The sequence below is a fragment of the Pinus tabuliformis genome, chromosome 6 (assembly GCF_031772625.1).
Source record: "Pinus tabuliformis cultivar Carrire ecotype Pingquan chromosome 6, CPIR1, whole genome shotgun sequence".
Classification (NCBI taxonomy): Eukaryota; Viridiplantae; Streptophyta; class Pinopsida; order Pinales; family Pinaceae; genus Pinus; species Pinus tabuliformis.
Window position 1 is genome coordinate 1257776229 of NC_142292.1, and position 27613 is coordinate 1257803841.

The window sequence follows — 27613 nt, forward strand, 5'->3', positions numbered from 1 at the left end:
AAATAGAAAGATGGGAGTTCATTTAGGGGTAAGATTGGATGATTTGGTTAATTGATTTTGTGGGATCATTGAGCTTTGTGTGAGGATTTGAAACCCTAAGGGTGGATCTTCTTCAGGGGTGAAACTATCCCATTTAGGGATGTTAAAATTGGCAACTAGGACCAAATTCCACATTGGACAGCTCCTTTGGGGAAGATAATTATGGCATTAAATTCCTCTTTTCGAGAGGACCAAAAATGACCTAATGATCATCAAATTTGATTGAGTGCGATTTTGAATTTATGATTCTCTCTTGTAAAATTAACAAGGTCAGCATCATCTATATGTCAGCTCAATAAGCCCAAAAGTCACATCTCTTCAACCCCATCGAATTGTATATATAGAGGAGCCTTCTCCCTCATTTTAGACACATCTATCTCACGACTCCTCTCTGAAATAGTCGCAGGTGATCCTCAACAAAGGTAGAAGGGTTTGTGTTGATTTGGGGCAGCATCGGATGTGCTCTAGCCATGAAAACTGGTGGAAAGACTAAAGCACATGAGATCTCCAAGAATTAGAAATGGTTTGGACAGATTGTACCTGGTTTGGGAGATATTAAAATAATTAATATTTTTAATGGAGTTCCTAAGTCTAAACTTAGGAAAAATAAAATATTAATGGGTATTAATATAAAACTGGGTTAGAAGGTTCCAAAAGTCATGGATCAAGCCAAATCTAATCTTAGCCGTTGATTAGAGATTTAATCTCGGTCGTTGAAGGACCAACGAGAAAAGTATAAGAAGAGGCTTGAGGGTCAGTTGGAGGATACACCAGAGTGATCAATCATTCATTTTGCTAGAGCGGGGTTGCTAAGAAAAAGTGAATCAGTGATCAACAGCAAGGGGCAGTGAGTACTAGACAGAGAGGCAAAGACAATACTAAGAGACCAGCGCAGAAGCAGGGAGAGCGAGAGCAACAACCAGTTCAGGCCACGCAGAGCTAAGCAGAGAGCGCAAAAGCAGGGAGAGCGAGAGCAACAACTAGTTCAGGCCACGCAGAGCTAAGCAGAGACAGCGCAGAGGCCAAAGGGACTACGTCATCCACGCAGAGGATGTTGGAGTGACGCAGAGGGTCCCAGAGGCTGCGCAGTGCCTCAAAGGGCTGACATAGAGGGTCCTGGGACTGACATAGAGGCCAGAAGGGCTAGCGCTGAGCTTCAGTTGTGCCGGAGAGGGTTTCGTGGGATAGGTTTTTTGAATACCTATTTCTGAATATAGAGGCATTGTTGCCGTGTATTTTTTCTCTATCGGGTGAGCCGGTTAGGCACCCAATTGTACTCAAGGAAATATTGCATAATAAACCCTCAGAATAGTTGCACCGGTTTTCCCACATTGGGTTTTTCCGGGGACATATGTCCAAAAATAATGGTGTCACTTGTGTGCTTGTTTTCTTTCAGTTGATGATCTATAGATGTTGTGACTATATTGTGTTTATTTAGGTATTTAAATGTTTTAAATAACTTGTTCATAATTTACAAGTAGAAGAAATAAACCAGTAGAATACAAATTAATTTTCTAACGGATAGACTTAGAAAATTTAACATGGTACCAGAGCGTGATTGCAGATCACAGGAGAGCTGAAGGCATTAGCTAAGCATAGCATTTGCAACAGAATCAGTTGTCCAGAGTGACAGTAGTTGATCCTTGCAGAAGCAACAGAGGAAGGGTTGACGTAGAGGGACTGCATCATCAGTCTGGGCTAGAGAGAGGCCAGCGCAGAGGCTGAGGAGGGCAGAGAGAGGCTCACGCAGAGACCAAGAGGGTTGATGCAGTGGCTAAGGGAGCTATTTTTGCTGTAGCTGGGATTGCGTAGAGCCTAGAGGCTCAGTCCTTTAGTTGCTGGGGCGAAGGAAGCTATGGGAAGTTTGCGGGAGCGAAGCTGGTGGGGTACTATGGTCAGAACAATACCTAACAGGGCAAGACCAAGGTAGAGGAAGTTGCTGCCGAGGCGGATTTCTAGCCAAGGAATCCGGATCAGTGTTGCAGTTGCACAGACGATTGGAGAGGGGCAACTTGACGGTTGGCAGAAGGATTTCCAGGAGGGAAATCAGGACTCAGAGGGAGTCCAGAAGAGAACTTCTAGACGGGAAGTAGAGAGACTCAGAGGAGTCGAACCGAGAACTTCTAGACGGGAAGTAGAGAGACTCAGCAGGAGTCGAAGCGAGAACTTCCAGGCGGGAAGTAGAGAGACTCGGAGGAGTTGACAGAGAAGAGAAAAGTTGAGAGATCAGGATAGGTTGGATGGAGCGTCCAACTTTGTGGTCTGGAAGGCCAGGATCTTGTCCATTCTAGACAAACATCATATCACAGGCTTCACCTTGAGAGTAATGGCTATCCCAGTTTACCCGGTAGCTAATGAAAGGTACGACCAGGCAATGGCTAAGGCAAAGTGCATCATCCTTGATTGGGTCAAGGATCATGTGGTTCCACATATTGCCGAGAAAGAAACAACAAAGGATATGTGGGACACTTTGAAGACATTGTACCAGCATACTTCTGTGCAGAGGAAGATGCTCCTAGAGAATAAGCTAAGGTCATACCAGATGCAGAAGGGAAAGCAGATAGATGTCTTCCTCAGTCAGTTGAAGAGATCCGTGACCAACTAACTTCCTTAGGGGCCACGCTGGATCAGGAGTTGATGGTGATGACCGCACTTAACGCAGTCTCCGAGGATTGGGAGACATTTGTCCAGAGCATACTGGGCAGGGCAAGTCTTCCAGATTGGGAAGAACTATGGGCGGCTCTTCGTCAAGAAGAGATCAGATGGCTGACCAAGACGGGGAGTAGCAGCAAAAGGGTCAAGATCAAGAAGGAAGAGGAAGAGGATGCGGCTCTAGCATCTATGGGAAAGCAAAAGAAGGGGAAGAAGAAGGACCTCTCCAAGATCAAGTGCTTCCATTATGGGGAACTGGGTCACTGTGCGAACCAGTGTCCGAGGAAGAAGAGTAAGGGAGAGGCTTCTAACTCAAAGGCAGCGCCAGCGAGGGCGGAGAAAGAAGTCGAGGAGGATGACAATTGTGCCATGAGTGCTCATGTGCCACTTGAGAAGAAGTAGGGAGACATCGAGTTGTAGTCAAGAGGACTACAAGCAACGAGGAGCAGGATCCTTGAGGTACCCAACCTCTTAGATTATACCTTGCCACGGGAGCCCCGAAGAGGAGTAGCAGGACTAGCGGATGTCGGTAGAGATGGATGCGGATGAAGTGGCAGAGAGTGCTATAGTGCAGGAGTCCCCAAGCAGCGCGAGGCTAGAAGGTTGCAACAGAGCGAGGGGCACGAGAGTGTTGCAACGGTGCAGGATGGCACAGAGAGGTGTGCAACGGTGCGAGATGCAGGGAGTTGTTGCAAGAGCGCAGAGGTCAGTAGAGGGAGCACTTGTTAGCGGCAGAGGGAGCTTCAGCATCGAGAGTGTTTCTAGCCTGACAGGGATGTCAGAAGTTGGGTGGATTAGTTACTTACTTCTCAGTAACTGAGTTGCAGTGCAGTAGCAGTATGCAGTAGCACGATGCAACATGATGAGAGGGGGATGCAGTGCAGATGCAGTGTTGGGAGTATGGACCAACAACAACACAGATGCAGAGGGAGTTGTCGTACGGATGCAACAGTGGCAGTGGCAGGGCCATGGGTAGCAGTACAGGATGCAGCAGTGCAGAGGATGTTGGGCGGGGAGGCCTAGCATCAACACAGGTACCGGTGCCAAATAATCAGTGTGATGCTCAGTGAGGAGTATTACTAGAGCACAATCCTCGCTAAGAGGGAGTGTTGATTTGGGGTAGCATCGGATGTGCTCTAGCCATGAAAATTGGTGGAGAGGCTAAAGCACATGAGATCTCCAAGACCCAGAAATGGTTTGGACAGATTGTACCTGGTTTGGGAGATAGTAAAATAATTAATATTTTTAATGGAGTTCCTAAGTCTAAAATTTAAATTTAGGAAAAATAAAATATTAATGGGTATTAATATAAAACTAGGTTAGAAAGTTCCAAAAGTCATGGATCAAACCAAATCTAATCTTAGTCGTTGATTAGAGATTTAATCTCGGTCGTTGAAGGACCAACGAGAAAAGTATAAGAAGAGGCTTGAGGGTCAATTGGAGGATACACCAGAGTGATCAGTCATTCATTTTGCTAGAGCGGGGTTGATAAGCAAAAGTGAATTACTGATCAACAACGAGGGGCAGTGAGTACTAGATAGAGAAGCAGAGACAGTATTGAGAGACCAACGCAAAAGCAGGGAGAGTGAGAGCAACAGCCAGTTCAGGCCATGCAGAGCCCAACAGAGACAGCGCAGAGGCCAGAGGGACTACGTCATCCATGCAAAGGATGTTGGAGTGACGCAGAGGGTCCCAGAGGCTATGCAGTGCCTCAGAGGGCTGACGCAGAGGCCAGAAGGGCCAGCGCTTAGCTTCAATTGTGTCGGAGAGGGTTTTGTGGGACAGGTTTTCTGAATACTCGTTTCTGAATATAGAGGTATTGTTGCTGTGTAGTTTTTCTCTGTCGGGTGAGCCGGTTAGGCACCCACTTGTACTCAAGGAAATACTGCATAATAAACCCTTAGAATAGCTGCACCAGTTTTCCCGCATTGGGTTTTTCCGGGGACATTTGTCCAAAAATAACGGTGTCACTTGTGTGCTTGTTTTCTTTCAGTTGATGATCTGTAGACGTTGTGACTGTATTGTGTTTATTTCGGTATTTAAATGTTTTGAATAACTTGTTCAAAATTTACAAGTAGAAGAAATAAACCAGCAAAATACATATTAATTTCTAATGGATAGGCTTAGAAAATTCAATAGTTTGGACATCATCTTTTGTGGGCTATGTTCCTCTAGTAGGAGGCTGAGGTAGTTTGGGCTATCATAGATATGTTCTGGACCAGAATATCATTCTTTTGGACCAGCTATTTACCTAAAGACAATGACATTGAATCTTCAAATTGGCAAGTCGATTTTGACCTTGATATATTGTACTCTCTCTCTGCTGAACATTTCATATTAATAATAAGAAGATTTGATCAAGGGTTTTCCCCATCTTGGGATTTTTCCCTGGCTTGTGCCATATTCATGTGTCCTCTTGTCTTGACTTGTCCTCTGTATTATGTTCTTGCCTCAATGTGATAATATTTGTTGTGATTACTTCTAATAGAACTGGATTGATGAAGGGGCTATATGAAAAATTGAAGTAATTTTCCTTAGCAAGAACATGTTAATCAAAATTTAACATGGTATCAGAACTAGGTGAGGTCAAGCCCAAACAAGAGTTAGATCGATCACTAATTCTGTGTGTGCTCCTTTCTCGTCAATATCAGTTTTGATGACCGATTTTCTGAGGCTCGGATGGTTTAGTTCGAAGTCAAATTTCGCTTATGATCTATGGCATCTTCACCAAATCTGCACGGCTTGGTATAGGGGCCTATCCTCACATAACAGAAATTATTAATTTTGTATGAGATGGATGGCACAAGATCTTTCTATGACATCTCTGTTATGACCATGAACGAAAATAATTTGTGATACCTCTCTGAAATATCCTCGGCCCCTGTGGAGATCAAGCAACATCAGACGAGAAGGTTTGTGGGAATTTTACTTACACTTGTTTCTGTTCTGTTGTAGCTCGTTTGTTTATTACAAGAAGGAAGTCTCAACCCTCTAGGGCATCATTGTCTAAAGCAAATGCCTATTACTTTTAGCCAGCGGATATTGAGGTAATGGCCTGGCTTTGATGTCCTGGTATGTATGCTGCAGCGGTCGCATAGTGCGGACTCCATTGTTCCTATCGATAAACATTGTTAACAAAGTGTTCTACAGTTAGAGCATATACAACTCTGAATCCATGCAGTTGTAGGCTTTCGTTAAAGTTGAATGTCAACTGTACAATTTTACCAATACAACCCTCATTTATCAATCCATTCATTTGATCTTTTAGTATCCAGGTATCATAGCCTCATTTGACAGTTCAGATTGGAAAACTTATATCTGGAAGGGTACTATAGGTTAGGACTACAAGAGACTCAAAATCAGCAGAGGAATTTTTTTTAATTGCTTCCTGCAAGTTTATTAGGCCCTCATTAGGCATCAATTTGATGCCATTATAACAAGAAATCTCTTGCAGATCTGTGATGGTGCTTATCATATGATCTGGGCTGAAAACTATAATATGAAATAAGAAGGTTAGGTCACCTGATCTTGCATGCAGCCCTATTCTCGGAAATCGATGCTTACATCTGTGACAGGAAGGAACATAATGCTTAAAAGGTCTTGACTCCTTGAAGGAGCTTATGTTCTAGGGTTCGGTCATATAATTGTTCAACACCAGCAAAGATCATTTCAGCAGTTCGATCTTCCTTTTAAGCCCTAAGCCTTATCCTCTGAAGTCTTAGGCTCCCTTTCTGGAAGGTGTATTTTTATCTCTGCAGCTTGTTGTCATGAAGAAGCAAATTTGAAGACCATGACCTTATTTCTAGAGATCTGATGTTCAACTTCATGAGGCACATGTGAAGTCAATTAGAATCTGGATTGCCTGAGCATAACTACAGACCTGTGATAATTGTAAAAAAAATCAAAAGGTGGATGATCTGCTAAAAATATTTGGCCTAAATCCTCAGTAATACATATACAAAGTCACATGCCTAAAGCAAAGCCGACTATACATGTTTGAGACCTCTATATGAGTCAACATACAAGGGTTATTTTGAAGCGTCTGAAATCTACAACAAGGTGGATTTTGTCATTCAAACCTACAGAGGTATGGTTCATTCTACTTAAAGTTTTGTAGCCATCAATCATACAGTGTTTGTTTGGAATCTGGATCACACTAAAGTGAAAGTCCTGAGTATAAACCTCCAGCAAATGAGTTTTGTTGTAAGTTGTATTGAAGCAGCAGTAAATAGGTCTCCAAACACATATTTTGGCATTTATAATCTTCAAGTATTATCTGATCCTGTTTATTATAGAAATAAGAAGTTGAATATTTGGTTTTGTCAAAATTGAAATGTCCATTTAAGAATCTCGCTCTGTAGCATTTCTCCTTGTAAGATGAAATATTACCAGAGATAGAGGCACAGAGTAGTAGCATATATTCTCAAGGCATCAATTGATCTACAGAGATACTGTATCAAGTCATAACGGGGCATCTGCATATCAAGGAAGTCATCTACAGGCAGAGGCAGTAGCTTTCTTTTGCAGTAGTATATAAGATATCCAATCTAACAAACATTTTGTCAAGTACCATCATTATTACATTTTGCAATCATAAAATGAGCTTGACTTACTTAGGTGCAAGTGCTTCTATACTTCTATTGAAATTTTTCAGAGCATGTGAGAGAGTTCACCTGTGGATTGCTGAGGTTTGGTTTGATATCATATCATCTCAAAGATGAGGAGCAGATTGATGAAAGCTTGGATGTCCAATTGAAGCAAAAATCCATAAGGAGCTATATGGATGACTTTGGCAAAGGAACAATGACAGGAAAAGTAGCAGGTTGCAGATATCTCGATGATTATGATTTTGGCAAGTCACTTTCCCTATATTTAACAGGAGTTATGGACTAGCCATGTTGGTTGGATTGTAAGGACGCAACTATTGACAATATCTGATTAATGACACTCTCGTTTATCAACATAAGAGGGAGTTGAATTTTGAAGTCAAGATGGAAGACCTAGCATTGATACACTATTCCCTGCACTTAAAGGTCCAATGGAAAAGCTGATGGTCTGCATATGTATATCTTATACGATCCACGGTGTTCTTGATCAACTCCCTATCAGTCATATGTCTAGCTATAAAAACTCGATTGAAATATCTCTGTGATTCTATTATCTATAATTTGAAGTACATTGTTGGAATCTAAGATTCCATATTCTGATGCTATCTTGATTGACAGTTTGATGGATGGAAAGAGCACATCTAGAGCTTTATCTCTTGATTTGGTCGCTCTAGAAGCACTATTGAGGCTGGATCAGTGTTACTTGGGAGCGGGAGCAAAAGCGGGGAGCAGGAGCGACATTTTCAAAAACTCCCAGTTTGGGAGCGAATCCCCGAGCAATTTTTATATAATATATATATATATATATATATATATATATATATATATATATATATATTATATTTTTTATATTTTGATACATATATGTCAACAAAAACATGTAGAATGATGAATTAGATATAAAAAAACATAGATTGATCATTGAACCATATAACATCAATCATCTAGAAGTTATAATCTTCATCAACCACGTCCACAAGTTAGTAACATACAACATATTGAGTCTCGTGAATCATGATTCATCAATCTTAAAGTTTCAACTTCAAGCTTTCAAAATTGAAAATTCAATATATAACATTTATCATCATTGATCACCAAAGTTGTACTTGTAAGCTAAGTTTAACCATTACAAGAAATAATATCTAACATGAAATGAAATGTTATAAAATGAATTATGAAATGAAATGAAACAACTTTCACGAAGCATCATATTCATAATTCAGAATCATTACCAATGAGTTATAATTGCCAACTTCAAACTTCAAACTTAAATTGTCATATATTGTTTACAAAAAATATCATAATAAATATGAAAGAGTCAAGACTCAACAGTTATGAAAACTAATAGAAACTAGAAAAGACAAGTAAACTGTAAATCTATTATCTACTACTTCATGTGGCCCTTGCCACGAGAAGTGTCTGATGTATGAGCAGGTCGTGGTGGTCTTCTAGGAGTCTCCTCCCGCACAGACCGACGACCAGAACCAGAAGGCACATGCCCTCCACGTGAGGGTGTAGATGGAGGCGGCGACAGCAAAGGAACAAGACTTAGAACTCAAGCACTACTACTGGATGGTGGAGGTGGCATGGTTATTGCTTCATCTTCCTCTCTCATAAGTTCCACTTCCAATTCTTCAAGATGTATAGTGCCATCCTCCAAATTATCATCCTCTGGGTGGTTGTCCCAAATTTTATATGTTGGATCCTCATAAGCCCGATCACAGTAATGACTCAACAACCTCAAGTTGTAGTGCACATAAACCAAGCTTTCTGCCCGGTTTTCATTGAGTCTGTTTCTTTTCACATTATGTATGAAGCTGTAGGTGCTCCAACACCTCTCTGTAAAAGAAGTATTTACAACCTGTGAGAGAACTTTTTTTGCCAATTTTGGCAAAAGTCCCTGGCCGCCATATGATTCCCACCATGTGAGAGCATCAAATCTGTCTCTATCTTCCATTGCATGAAAGGTACCAAACAAACTAGTGCAACTGAAGTATCTACCTAATTCAAGACACACACTAGCACATTCCTTCCTGTCAAGTATCAACTTTTCTAATGCTTGCAAATATCCTGTAGATACCTCTTCATCTATATGGGGTTTGACCCTAACCCCACCCCTTGGTGCAGGTTGGCCCAACCAAGATGCAGAGTAGTATTTTGGTGTAAGGATATTCACCAAGCAATGTAGTGGAACATTAAGTTTATCCCACCTTATACACACACAATCGTGAATCAATTTATACAAGTTGGGATCATTTTTATGAACAATATCTTTTATTTGCCCCAACATGGTATCCATCTGCTCATACACCTCGCCAATCATTGGTTTATTTGTATCTGCAAACCGAATCATGTGATAAACGGGCTTGGTGAAATCCAATACTTGCCTCACACTTGCCCAAAACATACCATCAAGAGCGGTCTCCTCCACCTATTCAAAACCTTGCCTATCCGCTGCATTTGTAGCCCTTTCCTTTAATACTTGTCAGTGTGGACTTGATACCATGCTAGCCAATGACTCTCTTACCTTCAAAAGGCCCCTGAAGGTGAAGTAATAGCTACCAAATCTAGTCCTCGCAATGTTCAACAACTCCAATCTTGAGTGGCTGCGGAAAAGGCCATGGGTATTGCTATGATTTGTAATAAATTTTATCATTTCTTTGCCTCTCTTGTACAAATCACCAATCCATTTGTATTGTTCGTTTTTGTTCTTAACAATATCATGCATCAAAAGGTTCATTGTGTGAACCAAACACCCAGACCAAAATATGTTGGGGTATTTATCCTCAATAATTGCTCCCGTTGCCTTACAATTAGGAGCATTATCAGTGATGACTTGGATGACATTGTATGGACCAATACGCTCAATTGTTTCAAGTAATGGTTCTGCAATGTTGATGCCGGTCTTGAACTTGTCTGAGTAATCATATGTTGAAAGAAAGATGGCACCACTAACAGACACAGCAAGAACACTTATCAATGGCTTGCCTTTTACATTTGTCCATCCATCAGATACAATGGACACCCCATGGTTAGTCCAAGAACTTGTCATTCTATTCAAAGAATGTGATATTTTTGCTTTTTCATGATCAAGTCCAATGGTTCTAACCTTGTCATACCCAGGGCTCTTGTATCCTTTAGGGAAATCATTTATGGTAGAAACCATTTCGTGCCAATAAGGTGAGCGAAGAACATTAAATGGTATCCCACATGCATAGAGAAACCTGTAAACTTTTGAATCCACATCATTCCTACACCCTTCATCAAGGAAATCTGATATGCTTCTACGCCTTAAATTTGGTGACCCTGTGCCTCCATATCCACTGCCTTGGGAGGATGTTGAAGGAGTTCTTTGTGATTGTGAGCTTGGTTCAAAGAAGCCCTTTGATTTTTTAGATTTGTATTGGGCTTCCTCCTCTTCCCTTATGTATTTGGCTCTATCTGCTGCTGACACACCTGTACAAGTTTTGATTCCTATTTTTTTATCTCCATCCCATGGCCTTTTCCCACAGAGGTGCTTTCTGGCATGGGTGTATGAACCTGTGTAATTATTGTTGCAATGGGGGCAATGAAATTTAGTGGTTCCACCCCCTTTCCCTGCTTCAGGCCTATTAACATATTTCCACAATGGGGTTTGGTCTTGTTTATTTTTTTGAGCTTCAACTGACTCATGTTCACTCTCCTCTAGCTCCTCCTCTTCGGGGCTTTCATCAAATCCATTATGATCCACTTCTTCATCCCCTTCTTCATTTTCAACCCTCCTTTTTCTACTCTCCAACACCATAATAACCAAAAAAGGAACCAAGAAGAAGAAAATGCCAAGAAATATAACCATGATGTTTGAAATTTGAAGTTTTGAATCTACAAAAAAATGGAATGGGAATGGGAATGGGAAATAGAGAAAAAAATTATTTATTTATTTAGGAATGAACATTAAAAAAAAATTGCTAGAATAGAGTGTAGAGCCTACCTCTTTGGCCTCCAATCTCCCCTTGCAAGCTCTTCAATCTCCCCTTGCTCTCTTGCTCCTTGCTCCTTGCTCTCTCTTGCTCTCTTCTTGCTCCTCACTCTCTTGCTTTCACTCTCACTCTCACTCTCACTCTCACTCTCACTCTCAAACGATGAAATGAATATGAGGGAGGGTCTATTTATATTCTCTCCCTCTCTCCCTCCCTCACTTTATTTTCATACACATCTTTTTTTTTTTTAATTCTTATTGGCGATTTTTTTTCCCGCGCGTTTTTTTTCCTGCCGTCGCTCACCGCCGCCGGGAGCGGTTGGGATCGATCACTCCCCGACTGCTCCCGTGTCGTAAAAATCATTCCCAAAGCGACGGGAGTGATGCTCCCTCTGTCGAATCGAAAAAAAGCAGGGAGAGAGCACACTCCTGACCTGCTCCCGAGTTGCTCCTGCCCGGAGCGCATATTGGGAGCGGGATCGAGAGGGGAGGGGAGGGGGGCGCTTCCCCGTAACACTAGGCTGGATGCATAAAGAAGTAAGCTGGACTTACTATGAAGACATTTGAGTTAGCATTTTTGTGAGCTATTTGTGCACACCTTTGTTGTATATTGCAAAAGAAGATTCTGAGAATCTGATATTTCACATACCACTTTATATGGTACAGCAAAGGACATACCTGTTTTACATGATGAATAGGTTATCTAATAGGCATTGTGCACCTTGAAAAGACAAATTTGTTGATTTTGGGTAGCATCGGATGTGCTCTAGCTCCGAAATTTTGTGGAGGGGCTAGAACACATGAGGTCTCCAAGACCTAGAAATTGTTTGGAGAAATTCCACCTGGATGAGGAGTTATTAAAACAATTAATATTTTTAATGGGTTCCTAAGTCTAAACTTAGGAAAATAAAAATATTAATGGGTATTAATAAAAAATGGGTGAGAAGTTTCTAAGGGACGAGGATCAAGTATGTTTTAATATTAGCCATTGATTAGGGACTTAATTTCGACCATTGATTCATCAACAGGAAATGTATAAGAGGAGGCTTGAGGGTCAGTTGGAGATACACCAAGTTGATCAATCAATTCAATTTTTCTAAGGCAGGGTTTGCTGAGAAAATCGAATAGGTGATCTGAGTTGCAGTGAGAGGGGCAGTAACAGAGAGTTGGATTGGAAGGGAGTTCTGAGCCAACAAGTACCAGGCAGAGAGGCAGCAGTAGCATCAGAGAGGCAGTGCAGAGGCCTATGCAGCCCAATAAGGGGCTTATGCAAAGCTGATGTAGGCCAAGAGGGTTCTTGCAGTGGCAGTTTGAGACAATCATCGGAAGTTCGAGATTTTGCTGGGAGTTTGATGTTCTAAGCCAGGAGGGTTGAAGTCAAAGCTCCTGAGAACAAATCGATCCAGCAGAGAAGTGACGCAATCTCCCATAGGCAAGATGCTGGCCCACACAGAGCAGATTGTGCTGGGATTTTCGCAGTGCTTGCTAGAGTCAGCCATTCAGTGGATCAGTTGTGACTTAGAGAATGAGGTAAACCCTCATATGTATTTCTTGTTGTCGATATTTATCTAAAAGGTTAGCCGGTGTGAGAGGCAACTTTTTGTACTCAAATTCTGCTTGCTTAATAACACAAACCCTCTATATGTTGCACCGGTTTTTCCACATTGGGTTTTTCCAGGGATGTTTGTCCAAAAATAACGGTGTCCCTTGTGTGTTCATCTCGTATCTATTTCAGTTTATGATTTGTATGTCAATGGTCTGCAGTAGTGTTTTTCATTTGTGTTTAAATAATTAAATAACTTGTTGAATGTAAAAACAAGTAGAAGATGATAAACCAGTGATTGCAGTAGGATTTCTGATGTATAGATTCAGAAATTTTCACAAAATTTAGGTTGTAGTCTCCGTGAGTAAGAGGGAGTAAGATCAGTCAAATATTTTTTGCATCAAGATGTGCAAGAAGCAAAGGATTACTAAGCACTGCCAAGATCTCTACTGTAAATCAATATGTTTATATATACATCTGTATGTTGTTGAATGGAGCTGAGGCTCCCATTGATCTAGTCTAGTTTTTAAGAAAGCAGCTTGGCACTTATCCCTATATGAAGGGATCCTTGGTTGAAGATTGAGCTCTGGGAGATCTTGGGGGCTTGGGGTACTTATTGAGCTATGAGCGACCATAGGGTGAGTGGTTCAACTCCCTCTATTGATGTGCTATGTACAGGGTGAGTGGTTCACCTTCCCCTATGATACTCCATGATGGTTGATATGTGTGTAGGGTGAGTGGTTCACCTTCCTTTACAATTGCAGACACATGTATGTAGGGTGAGTGGTTCACCTTCCCCTACTGTTGATGACATATGCATAGGTTGAATGGTTCACCTTCTCCTATGGCATATAAGCGGGATGAGTGGTTCACCATCTCCTGCAGATACTCCAGTGAGAGATGCATATAGGCATCTGTTGACATGTTAGTGGGACGTGGTTCATCCTTTCCCCACATGTAGGATGCTCATTCCATATGATTTGTGGTTGACATGTTGGTGGGACATGGTTCATCCTTTCCCCACGTGTAGGATCCTTCCTATGATTGATTGTTGTGACTTGTGTTTGTAGGATGTGGCTTATCCTTTCCCTACATGTGATTGTAACTTGTGTTTGTAGGACGTGGTTCATCCTTTACCTACTCTCTGTGATTAGCATACGTAGGATGTGGTTCATCCTTTCCTTATGTGTGGTTATGATGTGATTATAGGATGTGGTTCATCCTTTCCCTACATATAGTTGTGATGTGTCACTGTAGGAGGTGGTTCATCCTTTCCCTACGTGTGGTTATGACATGTGTTTGTAGGATGTGGTTCATCCTTTCCCTATGTGTGATTGTGAGTAGGATGTGATATATTCTTTCCCTGTTGATGTTCTTGCATCATCCTACCCATGTAGTTTGGTACACATGGGAAGTACCTCTCATCTAGCCAATGAGTTGGGAAAAGTGGTTAGGGACCATAGCACTACTGATGGGCGCATTGTGTACTGTCGTACTCCTTATGTCTAGGATGAATGATGTTTCTTCAACTTGATCACTTGGGATCAAATCCAATTGGAGTTCACCCTTTGGTTATGTGGACTGACTTTTGTCAGTGGGAGTGGCAAGGTCTTGTGACTCACTCTCGATCGATTCTGCTTTATTGTTCATATCAATGTTCAACAGAGTAGAGAAAAGATGAGATACAGAGATGGTTTATGACGAAAAGATGACATGATGATTAATGATGGATGGATTGGCAAGGTGGAATTCTCCCTAGTTGAGAGGGAGTGTTAAAACTCACAACAAGGGCCAAATTCCTATTTGGGAAACTCCTTTGGGGAAGTTAATTATGGCATTAAATTCCTCTTTTCGTGAGTACCAAAAACAACCTAAAGATCATCAAATTTGGTTAAGGAGAAGTGTGATTTTGAATTTATGATTCTCTCTTGTTTAACAAGGTCGGCCTCATCTATATGTCGGCTCAATAAGCCCAAAATTCACGTCTCTTCAACCCCATCGAATTGTATATATAGAGGAGCCTTCTCCCTCATTTTAGACACATCTATCTCACGGCTCTTCTCTCTGAAATAGCCGTAGATGATCCTCAGCGAAGGCAAAAGGGTTTGGATGTCATCTTTTGTGGGCTATGTTCCTCTGGTAGGAGGCTGAGGTAGTTTGGGCTATCATAGATCTGTTTTGGGCCAAGTATTATTCCGTTTTGCAGACTGAGATCCCTCAAACAAGCAATCGCATAAGTTGAGGGCAATTTTGGTTATGTTCTGGACTGTTTGAAGTAGGGTTCTTCTCCGTGAAGCTGGTCACATTCCACAGGAGCTCTTCCAGGTGAACCGCAGGCCTTATCTCCCCTAGATCAGAAGGCCATATGACTGTATGATTTTAGGATGGGCCATGAACCGGATACTCTTGAATGTTGGTGGTTGTGAGGCATATTAGAGGGCTGGAAATAGCCCTAGTCAGCAGAAGACTGGGGGATAATTAACTTGAATGGAAACCGCAGTCAAGGAAGGGTTCTAGGAGCAGTGGAAGAGGTTTGTTGAAGCTTGTCATCAAACCCTAACCATTTCTTCAGAATGCAAAGCCTCTTCTACTGTAAGCCTCAAGCCTATGAGGGTTCAATTTTCCTACTCCAGAATATCATTCTTTTGGACCAGCTATTTACCTAAAGACAGTGACATTGAATCTTCAAATTGGCAAGTCGATTTGACCTTGATATATTGTACTCTCTCTCTGCTGAACATTTGATATTAATAATAAGAAGATTTGATCAAGGGGTTTCCCCATCTTGGGGTTTTAACCTAGCTTGTGCCATATTCATGTGTCCTCTTGTCTTGGCTTGTTCTCAAGTATTATGTTATTGCCTCAATGTGATAATATTCGTTGTGAATACTTCTAATAGAACTGGATTGATGACTGGGCTATATGAAAAATTGAAGTAATTGTCCTTAGCAAGAACATGTCAATCAAAATTTAACAAGGGATTAAAACTAGTTTCAGTGTTGCAAGATACACCCTAGATAGTCACTGGAAGAATCAACCGGCGTCCTCTTTGGTGCTTAGTGAAGAAGGGCGAGATTTGGAGCATTTTTCAAAAGGTTGAAGCAACACATATTTGCAGACAAGGGAGTTCACCCAAAGAAGGTTTCTAAAGAGGATTGAATTACTCCAAATTATCTATTTGTCAAGTTTCCTTTCAAAATAAATATGACATAATTTTCCTCTTTGTAAATTAAATAAATTAGCCGGGGTTTTGCAGTTAAATTGCACACAAGCTCTATGTTAATTGACTTAATAAATTTATTTGTTAAATTTCCCAACAAAAAATATGGAGTGTATTTTCTAAAGAAATGTCATTGAAAACTTCCGGAAAAAATGAATTAAATAAATAAAGGGAATACTATAGTGGTATTAGAGCTGATTTATCCTACCAGTTGGAGGGTTTTATTTGAGAAATGTTACAACAAGAGTTATTTCTCTTAGTATAAAGGGTGAATGTGGAACTCTTGCACATTATTTGAAGATTATAATAGAAGCCTCACAAGGGTGATAGAGCAGGTTGGAGCATGGTCATTATAAGAGGTGGTGAAGGGAAAAGGAAATTGTAGATCTATAGATGAAGGTGTAGCAAAGGAAGACAAAGATTAGCCTCACTAGCACAACCGTTGAACAAATCCTAGCACCCATGTTGCAGATGCAAGGGAAACAATAATTGAAGGTGAAGACCATGATCAAACCTCCAAGACGACTTGGGAGAAGACATAACTACAGAAGAGGAGTTAGATGCAGATAAAGCACCTTTTCACCTACACACCAATTTCATGCAACTTGGGGACATTGACAACAAAATGGCATCTAGCTCGTATGGTGTCATTTATTGGAGTCATGATGCCACTCAATAGGTGTTTAGTATAGGGAAAATCCAACATAAAAATATAGTTTAGTTTATTGGGGTTTGCACAAGGCCACCAGACATTGTCATAGAGTTTATTGAATATCGGTTGAAACATACCCTGATCTATAGTACTGGGGTTCTTGTGACAAGACAAATGTATATCAAACACCACTTCAAAGGCAAGCCAATAAGTTTAAAGTTCGATACATCAATGTAATTCTAGGCCTCTTGGTGAATCTCCAAAGGCCTCACTCTTCATGAGTAACTCTGAGCCTGATGCTAAATGTGCTCACTCAACCTATCTAGAGAGTTCTGAGCTTCTTGTTGAAAGGCACACACCTAGCAAGGTTAATTGGTTTATTTAGTGGGGGTTTTCACCCACCAATGGAATAAACAATTCTAATCTAATGTTGAGTTGTAATGTAAGCTCAATAAGTGAAGGGTTTCTTGTGATAAGGGGCTTCTTAATGGGTCTCCATGTAATGTCCCCGACTTCGTGACCATAAAGATATCATTCTCGCTTGCCTATCTCTTTTAGGCTAACAAGAGGGGAAAATTACTAAGGGGACTAAGGAGTTTTGCCCAATTTTGATATTATTATTATTAATAAAAGGGGTAAATTATTATTAATAAAAAGGGGCAAAAGTCACTTGAAGGAAACAAGTGGCTTCATCAATAAAATAATAATAAAAAGGGGGAGTTCTGGAAGATTGGAGAAGATTCGACAAGTTTTATAAAAGGGGAAGAGAAGGGCATTCGTCATCATTCTATTTTGGTGATATTTTCTTGTGATTGGATTTTAGCTCAAGGAAATCAAGTTGGATGGTTTTAGGCGAGACTCTCAACTGGTTTTGGTGGATACCAATTGCCATCCTAGTTGGTGCTCAACCAATTTCAGTGGACGTCATTACCACCGTGGTTGGCCTTGCAGGAAGTCGCTCAGATTTCTCATTGATCTTCATTGCAAGTGGATCTTGAAGTTGACATTAGAGGGCAAATTCACATAGAGGCTAAATCATCTTGTAGGAGAGAGGGCTAAATTCATTCTTGGAGGAGGACTGAATTCTTCTTATCCCGAGAGCCGAATTACTTCAGGGGAAAACCATCTTTTAGAGGGTCGAATTATTGCTTCAGAGATTATTGTTTGGGAGGCCGAGTTTGCTTTATCTATTTACTGAGGTGCCAAAGTGTCAATGAGGTCAAATTGCTTCAGGAGCTTCTTTCTTCCTCAATAGGCCGAGATTTATTCCCTTAAGAGTAGACCGAGTCCATTTATTCTGGAGGTCAAATTCCCTCTTATTTAGCAAATAGAGCCTCTTCTCCTTGGGGTCGCGTTTTGTTACCAATTTTGGAGCTCAAGGTATTATCTAAGAGGTCAAATTTTGAAGGTTTTCTTTATCATTTGTGGCTGAGATCTTCATCTCTAGAAGGACCAAATTTATCTTTTATTGAGGGCCATATTTTTAGCGTCATATAGGAGTTCAAGGTCATTTTGTTGGATGCTAAATCCCCTTCATTTTCTTGGAGGTCGAGACTACTCCTTGAAGGAAAAATTTCTCTCTATCAGTGGGGGCTGAGTCCTATTCATTTAGCAGGTTGAGCTTGTGCATTTGGGGAATGAGATTTAACTACAAGAGGCTGAATTTAGACTACAGTTGGAGGTTGATTTTTGTTCTTTTGTGGGGCCAAAATTCTTCTTTTAGAAGGCCGAGTAAATGTATATTCCTTGGAGGCCAAGAAAACTGTCTTTTGTAGAATTATTATCAGAGCCAGATTCATGGTACATCTCCTTGCAAACTGAGTTGGGGAATTATTTCTGAAGCGACCAAGGTTATTCAATTGCCATGTCGAGTCTTCTTGTGGATCGAGATCTATGTTGGAGGGGTTATATCAGCATTTTCTGAGGGCCGAATTGGTCTACTATACTGCTGAAGCAGAGTTCCTAGGTTTCTCATTGGATTGCCTTGTAAAATCCTTCAGATCAGATTAATAAAATTTATGTTCTGCCCCATTTATATTCTCATTGAAAGGGTTCATTATTTTGTTAGCAAAGTGTTTGACAAAATGCATGTCTAGTAAGTGTTCGAAGAAATTCATTAAAGAAATTTCTAATAATTTATTGTGTTGTATAATGTATTAGCACAATTTTAGCTTTGGTACATTAACCTCCACTCAACATTAGAGCTCCATATAAATAGATGTGCATGTGAGGAAGCACTCATCAACATAGAAAGCTCATTCATTTTTTCTAGTGGAGGAGAAATTCAATGAAGGAGAAATTTGTTCATCTTTCTTTTTTTCTTCATTATTCTATCTCTTTTGTGGAGGCCTCACATACGAGGATTGGCCATAGTTTGACCAAGCCAAATGTGCGAGGATTGACTGCAGTTTGACCAAGTTGCATGTGTGAGGATTGACTATAGTTTGACCAAGTTTGACCAGGTTGCATATGCAAGGATTGAACGCAGTTTGACTTAGTTTGACCACAAACCACACATGATTTGACTGCAGGTTGCAGTGTGACTAGCATTGACCAAGTTGACTCTTGATTGGTTTGACCAGCATTGACCAACAACAGTTTGATTAGTTTTGACTGATGATTTGACTTATAAGGTTGACATAGATTTCTAGAACATTTCTGATTTGTAAACTTGTTGGAAAGGCAATTTCTCCTCAAGAAAAGATTGTTGGGTTTTCTCCCAAATTGGGTTTCCTAGGGTAAACATATTGTCTATTGTGCCTAGCTATCTTTCTATGATCTTTATTGTTTCCACTGCATGATTTTGTGTAATTATTCAATAATAACAGTGGCATGAGAAATACCTGTTTGAAAATCATTAGGAAGTAATTATCATATTAGAAAATTGTATTCTACTTCACATGCTATAGAATTTCAATAGTGACCAACAATACAAAGTGGACCTAGTCCACTACAAGAACTTAGCGCTACATAAGATAGGCCCATATGTGGAGCATTCCAACTCTAGGTGACATTTGTCAAGCTCCAAGGCATGCACGTCCAATGAGCAAGGCTCTAAGGATGAACACTCCTCTTCCAAAGGCCCATAAAACTGTGAAAATTTCATCTATCACAGCAACTGGAAATTTTTCTAATAGTTAATTTATTTAACAATTTATTTGCAATTTGCTACAACAAACACCAAATAATTCACACTGTGATTTTCACAAATAAACCGCGGAAGAAAATAGCGCTGGAAACTGAGAAAATTCTAGCACGCACAAAAAATGACAATTATTTTTGGACAAATGTCCCAGAAAAACCCAACTTGGGAAAATTGATGCAACAAATGAGGGTTTTATTATTATGCAGCAGTGAAATTTGAGTACAATCTATGGATGCCTAACTGGCAATCCAAACAACAAGAAAATCTGGCCAAAATTATGTAAGGGAATTACCCTTCTTCCACAAGCAACCCTGACACAACTTTCCTTCAGAAAAATCATCCTCTAGGACCCTCTACATCAACCTCTGTGTAGTGCTTGCACAAGCCCTATGACATCTAGCCTCTGAACTGCCTCTGATGAAGTCGTTCTGCCTGTCTCTGCTGAGGAAATCACTTCTCCAACACTCTGGAACCTCTGTTCAGCCTCTGGAACTGAAAACGATTTTTCCTCCAGCTAAATCAAGTTGCTCTTCTAAAGCAACTATGTAGTCCTCTGTGTTGCCTCACTGGGAATAATTCGGCCTCCTTGCTACTGCCTCTTCGGATCTAGAAAACTTCCTCTGGATCATTGTCTCTGCTTCGACCTCTAGCTCTCCGGCAACTGCTGCCACCCTCTGGAAATTGATCTACCATGGAAATCGAACTGCACAAGTGTGTTTTCCATCACCACATCGATCCCTTCTTATATCTTCCAATTGGGAATCCAACGACCAAGATTAAATCTTAATCAATGGCTCAAATCATTTCTGGATCGATCCGTGTGAGTTTCTAGACTATTCTCACCTTGAATTATTTAATTTTGATTAATTAATCAGTTTTCATAAGTTTAGACTTAGGAAATATTAAAAAATAGGTTACTAATCTAATTAAGTTATCTCTAGGTGGAATTTCCATAAACGATTTCTGGGTTTTGGAAATCTCATGCCCTTTCCTCCAAATTTCGTGGCTAGGACACATCCAATGCTACAAAAACTAACACTCCTTAGTGAGGATTGTGTTCTCTCTAGTGCTACACATCCTGCCACAACACCCTGTCTCTGTATCACCTCTTGTCACGTTGCTGATGTCTAGCCATACAACCCACCAACCATTGCGCAACTCTAATGTTACATTTGTGCTGCGGCTGAAACTACCATATTACTACCAACTTTGCACCTACACTGCAACTACCTCTCATCTGTTGCTACTGCAAATAGAGCTACTACAACTGAGAAGCATCCAAAACACTGAATCATCTGTGTTCAATATGATGCATCTGTCTCCCGAGTCTTTGACTGCTACTAACATCTACACTGTAACTGAAGACTCTGCATTGTTGCCAACTCTGCACTAAGCCACCTGCTCTATTGTTAACACTGCACTGCACTCCTCAACATCTGACTGCTACTAGTCTGCAACTGTCACTCTGGTACTGACTGCATCAACTGCCACTGATCCATCCTGCTACTGAATACTATGGACCCCTCGCAGCCAGGTAATGATCTATGAGGTGTACTCCTCAAGAACCCTGCCCATCTCTATAGCTCTCTAGGGCTACAACACCAAATCACCCCAGCTCACTCCTACAGGTATATCTGCTAACATCGTAAAATATTCCTCCAACCTGGAGGACAACCTATCTATCTCAGCATGTGCTGCTGCCTGGTCATGCTTTTCCTTCTTGTCCTTCTTCCTGAGAGGACACTAGGTACTGTAGTGGCCAAACTTGCCACATTTGAAGCACTTAACCTTAGATAGGTCCTTCTTCTTCTTGTTCTTCTGCTCCCCCTACCCCTGACTGGGACCCTTCGATGCAAGGGCCACATTCTCCTCCTCCTTCACACTCTTTGATCCGCTACTACTATTGCCATTGATGGAGCTCTTTAATAGAGCTCACCTCAACTCCTCCTGTTGCAAATCGGCCCACACCTTATCCCATCTTGGCAAAGTGTCTCTGCCCAATATACTTTGGACAAACACTTGCCAATTCTCCAAGACATTGTTTAGTGCCAATCGCACTAGCTCTAATGGTTGAGGCACTGCCCCAACAACTACAAGCTGATCTCAAACCTCTTAAATCATGGTGGGGAAGTGAACTATGCCTTCTCCTTTCTGCATCCTTATGCATCTCAACTTTTCTTCCAGGAACATCTTTCGTTGCTCGGAAGTACCTTGATATAGCTTGGCGAGAACTACCCACATCTCTCTGGTTGTACCTTTATCTGCCAGACGTGAGACTATATGGTCTCAAACTCCATCCAAGATCAACTGCTTCACCCTTTCCATCCCCTTCTTGTATTATTTGAGCTAATTTGCATACTGGGGAACTACCACCACATTATCTATGTAAGATTTTTTCCATATTCATCTAGAAGAAAGGACATCCTAGCCTTCCAGATGACATAGTTGGAAGCTCCATCCAACCTATCTTGATCTCTAAGCCCTGTTGTGGCCATCTCTGAATCTGTCGAAAACTCCCTCTTTCCCTCTGCTTGGTTGTTGCTCTGCTACTCGCACTCCCTCCTAGAATGCGCAGATTTGCTAGCTGCTACTGCCAATTTGCCTAGAAAAATCGAACTTCTGAAACTCGAAGTTCCCTAAGAGAAATTTTCCCTCTATTGTGTGTGCTTTTCTCTTCCACCCAATGTTGGTTCCGCTGCTGCAAAACCCTCTACTTCCAACCAAGGAATCTTCTGAGCGAAAATCAGAGCTATTGTTGCTCCCTCTGACTATTGGAATCACTATCCTAGGCAACTCGACTTTTCTAGAACGCTGCAACTGAAAATCGAATTCCTGCCCTAGCAATTCAGCCTGCCTGTCAATGAACTGCGTAGTCTCTATGGATTTCGGCGTGTTGCTCCCTCTGAGCATCGAAATTCTTTCCTCTGCTTCTGAACTTCCCGGCTGATCACTCACGCTTTGATACCATGTGAAAATTTCATCTATCACAGCGACTGGAAATTATTTTTCTAATTGTTAATTTTTTTAACAATTTATTTGCAGTTTGCTACGACAAACGCTAAATAATTCACACATTGATTTTCACAAATAAACTGCAGAAGAAAATAGCTCTAGAAATTGAGAAAATTTTAGAGCACACACAAAAACTGACAATTATTTTTGGACCAATCTCCTCGAAAAAACCCATCTTGGGAAAACCGGTGCAGCAAATGAGGGTTTTATTATTATGCAGCAATGAAATCTGACTAGAATCTATGGATGCTCGATTGCAATCCAAACAACAAGAAAATCTGGCCAAAATTATGTAAGGGAATTACCCTTCTTCCACAAGCAACTTTGGCACAACTTTCCTTCAGAAAACGCGTTCTCCAAGATCCTCTGCGCAGTGCTTGCACAGGTCCTATGATGTCTAGCCTCTGAACTGCCTCTGATGAAGTCGTTATGCTTGTCTCTGATGAGGAAATCGCTTCTTCAATAGTCTGGAACCTTTGTCCGGCCTCTAGAGCTGAAAATGATTTTTCCTCCAACTAAATCGAGTTGCTCTTTTGAAGCAACTGCGCAGTCCTTTGCGCTACCTCACTGGGAATAATTCGGCCCCCTTACTACTGCCTCTCCGGATCTGGAAACTTCCTCCAGATCACTGTCTCTACCCCTCACTATCTTGGCTTTGATCTCTGGCTCTCCGACAATTGTCGCTGCTCTTTGGAAATAGATCTGCCAAGGAAATCGAACTGCACCATCACTGCATCGATCCCTTCTTATATCTTTATGTTGGGACTCTAGCAGCCAAGATTAAATCTTAATCGATGACTCATTTTTGGATCAATTTGTGTGAGTTTCTAGACTATTCTCACCTTGACTGAATTAATTTTGATTAATTAACCAGTTTCCCTAAGTTTAGACCTAGGAAACATTAAAAAATAGGTTAATAATCTAATTAAGTCATCTCTAGGTGGAATTTCCAGAAACTATTTCCGGGTTTTGGAGATCTCATGCATTCTAGCCTTTCTTCCAAATTACGTGGCTAGAACACATCTTATCCTACAGAAACTAACAAAAACTCCAACATTTCCTTTTAAGCCATGGGTGAACACACCTACAAAAGTACTCCTCAACCCAAGCGTTCTCAAGTTAAGCACAAGCTTCTAGCAACCAAGTATCTCCATGCCATTTGGGACTCAATGCGCTCCTCCAAGATGCCCAATGCTCTTTCTCCAAGGTGAATCAATCATCAAGCAAGCAATCAATTGTCCATGTTCACATCATGAAAAATGTGATCATGCATACTAGGTCTCCAAGACTTCAAGGAAATGTGCCACATAAGCACCAAGAGAAGGTCTAACAATCCATTATCTTCAATGTGGGTGTCCATCATGTTACAACCATGGGTTATCAATACACCATTCACCCCATATCACATGAAGCATCCCCAAGCATAGTTTAAACACTCTTGGGGTAACCTGGAACCTAACATTGTACTCATCTTATTCCATTCCTGATCTTATATACAATTAGGTAACAAAATCTGGGTTTGTTGATTTGAGGTAGCATCGTATGTGCTCTAGCCATGAAAATTGGTGGAGAGGCTAAAGCACATGAGATCTCCAAGACCCAAAAATGGTTTGGGCAGATTCTAACCGGTTTGGGAGATATTAAAATAATTAATATTTTTAATGGAGTTCCTAAGTCTAAACTTAGGAAAAATAAAATATTAATCGGTATTAATATAAAACTGGATTAGAGGGGTCCAAAATTCATGGATCAAGCCAAATCTAATCTTAGCCGTTGATTAGAGATTTAATCTCGGCCGTTGATGGACCAACAAGAAAAGTATAAGAAGAGGCTTGAGGGTCAGTTGGAGGACACACTGAGGGAGACCAGTGAGTTCGATTTCTAGAGCGGGGTTAGCTGAGAAATTCGAGCTAGTGGTCTGGAGAGCAACAGGAGGTAGAAAGTACAGAACAGAGAGTCGAGAGCAGCACCAGAAGACCAGCACAGAGGTTGGAGAGGCAGACACGGGGCCTCTCAAGCAGACGCAGAGGCATCAACGAACTGCGTAGTCACTGGAGGGCCTGCGTAGGTGATGCAGAGAAGCCCAGTGCTGACGCAGAGAGGCAGGGGGTGACGCAGAGTGTCAGGGAGCTACGCAGAGGTCATCCAAGCTGACGCTAACACTGGGAGAAGTGTTGGAGAATTTTTCTCTCAGTTGGGTAACCTAGTTTGGCACCTTGTTGTACTGAAGAATTGTTGAATAATAAAACCCTCCCTTGTTGCACCGGTTTTCCCACATTAGGTTTTTCCGGGAAATGTTGTCCAAAATATCTGTGTCGATGTGTTGATTCTTGTGCATATGTTTGTTTCTGTATTATGGTGTGATATCTGTAGTAGAATTTATTTTAATGTTTATTGAAGGAATTTCATAAATAACTTATTGGAAAATAAGTAGGTAAATTAAATCAGTTATTGCAGTGATAGAATTTTCACAGGGCTATCTTATGGAATTGATTGATGGCATTTTGGAAAATTATAAGCGATAATTTAGATCGAAGGTGGTAAGGTTCTTATTTAGTTATGCTCCTATGTAATAACAGTTTTGAATAGCCCCAAGGGATGCTCAATTGGTCGATCCCTCATTGCTAAATACCTTGCCTATTGGGAGGTCACGAGGTCAAATCTCGTCGATGCCCTTGGGGTTGCCTTTGATGGATCTGTGTGGATTACTGCCCGTGGACATAATGGCCACTCTCAATGACCGTGAACCATGGTTGCCTTAAAAAAATAACAGTTTTGAATAAGAAATTCAACAATGTATAGAAATTTTCGTTTTCAAAATTGTGCAATTTCTTCCAGAACTTATCAGACCTGGAATGCTTTCAAAATTTGCATCAAAATACTCTGGCATGGTTTATCTTTATGTAGTTTAAACTTTAGACTTGGTAGGTGCCTTAGGTCAATAAGACTGCATTTGAAAATTTGGGTTGCATAGACTATAATATCATCCAGATTAGTTTGCACCATTTATCTCTTGGCAATGATGGTGTCATATTTGTCACTTTGTGTACATGGAGTTTTAAGGAATTCTAGAAGCTGGACTGCTGTTTTGGTAAAATTGTTATCACTGTAGATTTAGCCTGGACCAAGTATGAAGTTTCATATAAGCAAGTTATGCTTATAAGTTGGATGGTCATTAGAGTTATGCATTGTATAGGGTATGATATTGAAACAAATCGCTGCAGGTATCGGTCACTACTGCACTGTCTAGCTGTGTTGTGTTAGACCATTGAAGAGTCGTCAACATATGAATGATTGCTGTTGAGTTTATTGGATCTTAACTTCAATTGAATTAATAACCCTGATAGAGGAAATAAAAATATATTGTGGATCCCTGGATAGCATGTTGCTACTATTCAGACAACTGTTAGTCTTTCCTGTCAGTTGTTCTTTGATGTACTTGAACTTCCTCCGGTGCAACATCTACATTCAAAATTTCGTTTGTTTTCTCGAAAGCATGGGAGTTAGTTTGGCTAATTGTTTTCATGGATAAACCTCTTTTTCTTTCACGGTAATTTCATTTTCTTAGATCATAGATTAATTTTATTTCATCTCATGACATTTCTCCTCTCTTTCACACGTTTTTATTCTCACAGCCAGTGTTTAAATGCAATTAACTTCAATGATACCATGGAACGGGCCAAGAATGTAAAATCTTTAATGCTAAACGTAAACGTAAACTAATATCTTGATATTCAGAAGTCGGCAACTTTTTTCGTGAATGTTCCCTGATGGGAGCTTTTATGGCCATGCATGTTAGGTTCATCCTTACACCTATCGGAATGAAAACTCGTTTTTGCACTTCAATTTTCATCAAGATCCATATAAAGAGTACGAGTATTGGATTAAAGTGATTGGAGTTGATGGACTTTTCACTGATTTCACTGGAAGCTTCCATTCCTACGAAATGTGGACTTCACCAACGGACTCTGAGAAAAATGATACAGCTTTGAATTTGTTGCATAAGATTGGAGAAATGATCTCGTCATTCAAGCCATCATGATTGTAATTAAATCGTTCAAGTCTCCGGTGCCTTATATCTATTATAAATTATTTGACTGTGTTATCAAATGCTAAAATAAGTTATCATCTCCATTGATATCAGTTGACAATTAACTGGGGGACTATCTTTCAAGTGAACAGATGGCTTCTGTAGCTTATTCAAGCTGTGATGAAAGCCCTTTTAAATCCGAGGAATTAGTTCAAGTGACGATTTATTTTTTTTATGAAATAAATATTCATATTGAAAAGTTTTTTTATTTGTTCGCATTCTTACTCACTTTCTCTGTGCATTCTTTTTATGAAATAAATATTCATATTGAAATGTTTTTCTATTTGTTTGCATTCTTGCTCACTTTCTCTGTGTATTTTCAAGAGTTAATGAAAATTACGATGTTTTTTTTACATGCTTTCAATACCGCTGAATATCCAAAAGTTTAAACCCCGTAGTTCTCTCATAAATAACACTTCTTTCGAAACAGATGGTACTGCTGCTAACATGAAATGAAAGACCAAAGGATTTGTATTAACTGAAAAAAATACTAAATTATAGTGCAAAACAGACACTCTGTCTACTGTTTAGTGTAGCAACCGCTGTTCTACGTACAGATTAACGCTCTGCAGCAGGATTTTACAACATGGTTTTTCACCTTCCATGATGCTTTATATGTGCTAGACTGCACTGTGTAACACAAAGTAAATACGAAGAGGAAGAATATACATCCTATAAGCAAAACGAAGACATCT

At 40.5% G+C, this 27613-nt stretch overlaps 1 protein-coding gene across 1 annotated transcript in view; it reads left to right on the plus strand.

Moving 5' to 3' along the window:
• The window catches only part of LOC149263227 (glycerophosphodiester phosphodiesterase GDPD6-like), a 348803-nt gene extending 321677 nt beyond the window's left edge, over window positions 1–27126 (plus strand). Inside the window, exon 8 of the mRNA XM_089387397.1 lies at window positions 26628–27126. Within this exon, the coding sequence (XP_089243523.1) occupies window positions 26628–26870 (243 nt within the window). The 3' untranslated portion in view covers window positions 26871–27126. The remainder of the gene's footprint in view (window positions 1–26627) is intronic.
• Window positions 27127–27613: the final 487 nt, after the last annotated feature.